Here is a 7,291-nt window from a genome sequence, read left to right as displayed (position 1 = left end):
TGCACTTGCCGGTAGTTATTACGGAGAATTAATTTTTTTGTCATCAGGACTCACTCTATTGGTCTTGACTGTGTCACATATCTGCAAGAAGTCAGATAAGAATTTATTTGGATCTTCCTATGGAAGTCCGTGGTACTGGCAGTTCTGTTGAACTAAGGTCACCAGTTGAGGTTTCAGCTCAAATTTGTTAACTCCAATGGCAGGTATAGAGATACATTTGCCATAGAAGTCAGAGGGAGGATGATAACGAGAATTTATCGTTGATCTATAATTTTCTCAAAATCGAATTCATTCATTGGTACCATAGTCTAGATCAACAACTAACTCCCATAATCAAATGTTAATCCAAAGATAGTCACAATCAATACGCAAAATAACCGAGAGTTTTATGTCCCAGGTCATTTTCCCTAGGAGTTGTAATGAAATGTACAATTATTGGCTATGGAAAAATGGGGATTGGATGGCAAGAGAGGCAAGAACTGTAAATAGCAAGAAATTAAAAAGGAAAGTAATTAAAGCAATGGAAATGGAAATTAAATACTAAAAAGAGCTCTTGGTGAGAATTGGGGAATTAAGGATTCCTATCCTAGTTATGGACCACAAACACGGCAATTGTGTGGAATTAATCCCAATTAGTCAATCCTAGTTGAGAATTAGTCAAAAGGGCATAATTGATTCCAATCCCTAAGTCCTAAGTCAGCACTAGTGGATCACTTAGAGTCAAGAGAAACCAAACCAATTAACAATCCTCACACAATGCGGAATGGACATCCACAACTCAATTCCACCCATACACCCAATTTCTCAACCAAGAGTGCAAAAAGCTAAATGATGGGAAGAACTATTGTTAGTCTAGGATTTCACTAAATATAGATTCTTGTTGCAAGTATAGTCCAGAACAACGAATAATCCTCCATCAAATGTTTTTAAAATTCAAATCGAATATAACCGAGAGTAGTTAAACCTCGGGTCGTTCTCCCTAGGAATGCAATTGAGAGTACTACGCTTTTGGTTGTGAAGACAAAAAGGGGTTTTCTAAAATCGAAGAACGAAAGATTAAAATAACTAAGGAATGCTCAAAATTTGAAATTGATGCACACAAAAAGGGAACAAGATCAAAACTAGTGAAAATGCTATAAATGCATAAAGAGCCTTGACTTGAGAATGAGGATCCAAGGAATCCTATCATTGCCATAACCACAAATATGGTAATTATCATGAGTTAGTCTCACTTAGTTAACCCCAAACATCAAGGAGTAAGTCAAGCAAGCATAATTGGCCTTAATCCATAGGTCCTAACCAACTTACCAAACTAGTTGATAAAAGGCTAGCTTTAATGGAAACAGGGGTCAACTAACTCCCCAAGAATTACCACTAAATGTCAAACATTATGACTCTAGTATCCTAGGAACTCAAATCTCAAACCAAGGTGTGAAAATCTACTCAAAATCTAAAGTTGGCATTTTCACAAACACCTTGTATGCATAAAAGTAAAACATGGAAAATTGCAAGGAAAATTACAAAACTATAACCAACTATCAACAAAACCAAACATAAACAAGCAATCAAGCATAAAGGAAGCATGAAACATAAAATTCATTGATCAAAACTTCAAGAAACACAAAATTGCAATATGAACAAAGTAACTTGAACCAAAAGGAAATGAAAGTAAAAGGGCTTTAATTAAAGAGAAAATTGAGAGTACTTACAATTAAAGAAGCAAAATCAAAGATCAAAGCTTGCCATAAAATTCTACAATAGAAACTACATAAACCCTAGGAGAGCTCTCTACTCTACACTACTCCTACTTTTAATACTATGAAAAACTATGTCTAAGTGCTCTAATATGTCCCCCCCAATATCTTTTTTTGATATGTGTTGAATTCTCCTTCATGTAGCACCCCAAAATAGCATTCCAGCCTTTCCAAATGGGCTAAGATGCCTAAAAAATTGCGAGACACGTGTTTCATTAATGCCATCACGTGTAGGGACCTGTGCGTACGCACAGATGTGTGCGTCCGCACACTTGGCTGAAAGTTGACCTGTGCGTACGCACAGGTACTCGTGCGCACGCACACAAAGAAATTCATTCCTCGTGCGCACGCACGCGGGGTTATGCACACGTACACTTCTCTGTGTGTGCTTTTCCTTGTTTTCTTCGTCTTTTTGTCCTTGTACATGCTTCCTTTCACTTTTAGCCATCCATTCTTGCCTCTAAGGTCTGAAATCACTCAACAAATATATCACGGCATCGAATGACATAAAAGTGGAATTAAAAATCACTAATCTAAGCATTAAAATGCATGTTTTCACATTTAGGTTCAAATTAGGGATCAAACACAAAAGTATGCTATTTTGGTGATTAAGTGTGAGTTTATGTGATAGAATCCATCCAAATTGAGTTAAAATACATCATCAAATATGGACTCATCAATTCTCCCACACTTAAACAATAGCATGTCCTCATGCTAACCCAACAAGGAGAATGATTAAAGAGGTAATCAACTTATTAAATGCAACTATCTATATGCATGGAAGTATATATATATATATATATATATATATATATATATATATATAGTATATACATACTTCCATACATACTTCCATGCATATATATATATATATATATATATATCTATAATGTCCTATTGATTTGGTGAAAACAAACAATCCAATTCCAAGCAAGTACATACATATAGGGCTAAGCAGAGAATTAATTCAATGCAAGCAAGATCTAAAGAATTGATTCAAGTCATCAAAATGAAGCAATCTTGCAAGAATGCATGATAAAAGGTGTGGAAGCATATAATTGAGTAATTGAACCCTCACTAGGTGTGTATACACTCTAATCACTCGGTGTCTAGGGTCAATTCACTCAAATCTCTTTCCAATCATGCTTTCAAGGATTTGCTTTTCATCTAACAATCAACAAACAAGTGGTGCATGAATGCAATTATCATGAGGAATTCATGGGGTTGTAATGGGGTTAGGGTAAGGTGGGATAGATATGGCCAAGTGGACTAATGTAATTGAATCCTTGATTAGTTCAAGTTTCCACATCAACCTATATCAACCAAATCAAAACAAATTGCAATCCTAACCTTCCATCATTTCTTGTTCACTAACACTCATGTATGATTTCCACAAAAAACATCACATATGCATTCCTTTATTCGTTTCTTTTCTCTTTAGGGTGACTTTTGCACCCTTTTTATGATGATGATGATTTTTTTTTAAAGTAATGCATATGGTTCAATAGTTCATACATGAATGTTCCCATTTTTCAAAATTTTTAATGAATATCCAAATTAAACATTTTCTTTTACTACCAATGTTTCCCAAAAGATTCTCCCACACTTAATTGAAACACACTCCTCAACCTAAGCTAGTAAAGGATACAATCCAAGGTAATTTATGGTTTTCCGCTTAGGGTTGTGAAGTGCTAATATCAAGAACAATGGGGTAAATAAAGCTCAAAAGGGGTTAACAATGGTAGATGCAAAGGGTAGGCTATATGGGAAAAGTGAGTTTTAATTCAAAGATGGCCTCAATCATACTCAATGCAATTCAAAACATCAATCATTGGAAATAAAGAATCAAGCAAAATCAAGATTACAGTCATAGAAGAGATATAACACACCACTACTAGAAAATTAGTTATTATAGACGGATATTTCTAACAGATTTTATTCCACGGAAATACAGACGAAATTTCAGAGGAATTTTTTGTCGGAAAACAAAAAAAATGAATTAACATAAATTACAGACGGAAAAGAGAATCCATTGATAATTCTGTTAAAAAAATTAATTTTTTTCGTGGGAAATGATTACAGACGGAAAATCCGTCTGTAATTAAATGAAGAAAAATGCTGTGTTTTATTAAATTTTACAGACAGATTTTCTGTTTGTAATTTAAAATTTTCTGTCGAAAAATTTTAATTTAAACCTAACTTCATCCCCACCCTATCGAGCTCCTTTCACACACACACACACAATCAGAGATCAAACGAGTTGTTCCTCTCTCCTTCAACGAGCTTCTCCGTCGCACGAGCTTCTTCTTCTCCTTTCCTCACTCACAGCGCCACCGCCGCCACCCTAACCACCGCAGCTACCTTCACCTTCTTCTCCTCTCTTTTAAACACTGAATCAGTAGAACACAGCCCCTATCTCTCCCGTTCTTTCTCGTTCGCAGAACAAATCAAGTTCAAGCTCCTGTTCTCATCGTCTCAGGTGAGCTCCAGCACGCCGGCGCCACCTGTAGCAGCGTCTGTCCCCACCACTGCTGCACCTCTCTCTCTCCTTTTATCCCCACTCACTTCTGGCTTGCATATCTTCTCAGCGCCGCAACCATCATCTTCTCCGGTTAATGCTTCCAGGTTTTGGTTTCAAAATTCTTTTAATTTCTATTAAGTTCAATTAATTTTGTTTAGTTAGTTTGATTTTAGTAATTACTTTAGTTAGATTTGTTTTTTGATTAGTGGATTTTTAGGTTTTGATTAGATTAGGTTTAGTTAGATTTGTTTTTTCTGATTTTAGTAATTAGTTTGATTTAAAATTTGTTGTTGAAACTTTTTTCCTCATGATTTTTCAATTTTTGGTGATGAAGGAATCTCTAGAATCGAACTTCATGAACAGAAGAGGTTCATCATGTTTTCCAGATGAGGTTCTTGAGCGTGTTATTAGGATGCTGAAATCAAGAAAGGACAGAAGCTCTGTGTCACTGGTTTGCAAGAAGTGGTACAACGCTGAGAGATGGTCAAGGAGGAACGTATTCATAGGTAACTGCTACTTTGTGTCCCCTGAGATCTTAACCCCAAGGTTCCCAAACATAAGAAGTGTTACACTGAAAGGGAAGCCACGTTTCTTTGATTTCAACTTGGTTCCTGCAAATTGGGGTGCTGATATTCACTTTTGGCTTGTGGTGTTTGCTGAAAAGTACCCTTTTCTTAAGGAGCTTAGGCTTAAGAGGATGACTGTTACTGATGAGAGTTTGAAGTTCCTGGCGCGCTCTTTTCCAAACTTCAAAGCTATTTCCCTTCAAAATTGTGATGGTTTCAGCACTGATGGTTTGGCTGCAATTGCTGCTGATTGCAAGTAAGAACATAGTACATAAACTTACTTTGCTTTCTTCTTTTCAGTTTTTGTTTTTCCAGGCTTTTAATTTCTTGAATTTTCATTTCTAACGTATAAAGTTTAATTTTCCTCAGAGGTAAAAAGATTATTAATCTTCATGGTATGTTCCCTGTTGATAGAGTTTTCTTCATGTTCTTCTTTGCATGAATTTTAGTTTTTAATAATCCGGTGATGTTTGCTGTTTTGATGTGAAATCCTTTGCCCATTTTATGCTCTGGATGATGTAATCAGGTTAATTGACGAGTTTACAATAATTATGGACTTTATTATCCAGTTTAAATTAACCTTTCAAACAAATTTAAATAATACTTTATTTACTCTTGTAGTTTTGACTTTCAGTTTGATTTATATTTCCCCCTAGATTAGGGATTCATCCTTTTGTTAGATTCTTATCTTTTTGAGGGGTCTTACTTATTTTCCATTCGCATATGATGTGCTTTGCTTTGCTTTGACAGGAATTCCTACTAGTGAGATGTTTGTGAATTATGGTTCCCAGTGGAAACAGAATCCCACTATAGAGCCCTTTGTTTTATAAGGGCCACTTCTTTTTCTGCATGATGCAATTAACATTTTAGAATCAATAGAATGGGAACATGGTGATATTCCTTGAATGGGAACATAGCTCTGACTCAGGGAATCAACTAACTTTTAAATTTTAATGATCTAGAAAATGGGATGCTGGGAATGAGAATAGGCTTGGTAGAAGTTAATTTTATGGCTGATTTTGGAGTAAATTTCATATGGATATTGGCATATTGCTCTATGAGTAATTATATGATATTATAATGCTATGCAAGAATGTTAAACTTCCAATTAGTTCATGAATTGGTTGATTGAAAATCACTGGTGAATAGGGAATCTACAAAACATTATATAGAATTTGAATTTCTTATCATTTACGTGCTTATCTTCTGATATAATAGGACAGCCTTGTAATTCTACTTTCAGATGTTTGATTCAAAATTTGTGCTTTCACAAGGGACATAGTGTAATTCGAATAGTGCATATAAGTGAAAGCAGTAGCAGTGTGAAAAGTGTGATTACAATATTTATATCAATACCTTTCTCCAAGCTTTTTCACTTATGAACCTAAGAAATGTTGTGTCATGATATCATCATGTCCAGTAATTTTAGAAAAAATAGATATTAGTTCTATTATGTTGCATTATTTTCAGAATTCTTCAATTGCCCCATCAATAATTTTCTGCACTCTACTTGGTTGTAGGAATTTAACTGAGCTTGACATACAAGAGAATGTCATTGATGATAAAAATGATAATTGGTTGACTTACTTCCCAGAAAGCTTCACATCGCTGGAAGTACTGAACTTTTCCATCTTTCACAATGATGTAAATTTTGATGCAATTGAGAAGCTTGTTACTAGGTGCAAATCATTGAAGACTTTGAAGCTTAATAAAAGTATAGCACTGGAACAGTTACAAAGGCTACTTTTTAGAGCTCCTCAGTTATGTGAGCTTGGTACTGACTCATTTTCACAAGAGCTGACAACACAGTAGTACTCGGAGTTTGAAAGCGCCTTCAGCAATTGTAAAAATCTTAACACTCGTTCTGGATTATGGGTAGTTAAACCACAATATCTCCCAGTTCTGTACCCGGCATGTGCAAATATGACTTTCTTGAATTTTAGTTATGCTCCCCTAGACAGTGATGATATTGCTAAGCTTCTTGTTTATTGTGCCAATATTCGGCGCCTATGGGTACGAATCTTTTTTCCTGGTGTTCCTTGATACATGCTTTTTAATTTATATTGAAGTTTCTACTACTAAAGACATATGCAACATGCTTTCTTCTAAATTAATTCATGTATTATTGGTGTTCTTTGTTTCCGACATACACATTCACACAACCAAAGATTTAGCATCATGCACAAATGAGTTTGATTCCTCTTGTTACAATTCCATTCTAAATGTGAAAAATCACTTGATTATAGTATATTATTTCATGTGTGTGATATGACAAATACTTTATCTTTGGACATGGAAGGTGATAACACAAAATCTTTCAAAGAAGAGGCATTTTGAAATAGCCACACATGCAAATTAGGAAGTTTTTTGTTTAGTAATGTCAGACTCTGTTAGGGTCTAAAAGCTTATATATATACTTCTAAACAAAATTGAGGATTTGGATAAAATAA

General features: G+C 34.9%; 1 protein-coding gene across 1 annotated transcript; it reads left to right on the top strand.

Annotated features, from left to right (window-relative positions):
• The first annotated feature begins 2,651 nt into the window (after nt 1-2,651).
• Nucleotides 2,652-7,291, top strand: LOC112742579 (protein TRANSPORT INHIBITOR RESPONSE 1-like). Its single transcript, XM_072214089.1, has 2 exons — nt 2,652-5,097; nt 6,362-7,291. The coding sequence occupies exons 1-2, from the start codon at nt 4,583-4,585 to the stop codon at nt 6,651-6,653; spliced, it is 807 nt and encodes a 268-aa protein (XP_072070190.1). The 5' UTR covers nt 2,652-4,582; the 3' UTR covers nt 6,654-7,291.

This window comes from Arachis hypogaea, chromosome 14 (genome assembly GCF_003086295.3).
Source record: "Arachis hypogaea cultivar Tifrunner chromosome 14, arahy.Tifrunner.gnm2.J5K5, whole genome shotgun sequence".
Lineage (NCBI taxonomy): Eukaryota > Viridiplantae > Streptophyta > Magnoliopsida > Fabales > Fabaceae > Arachis > Arachis hypogaea.
The sequence above is the reverse complement of the archived record's forward strand: the minus strand, read 5'-3'. Positions and strand labels throughout refer to the sequence as shown.

Bases quoted from the DNA above. Each gene is read 5' to 3' on its own strand.
- LOC112742579 (XM_072214089.1), top strand. From the start codon at position 4,583: ATGATTTTTCAATTTTTGGTGATGAAGGAATCTCTAGAATCGAACTTC. The intron at 5,098-6,361 runs GTAAGAACATAG...ACTTGGTTGTAG, and splicing joins GCAATTGCTGCTGATTGCAA to GAATTTAACTGAGCTTGACA.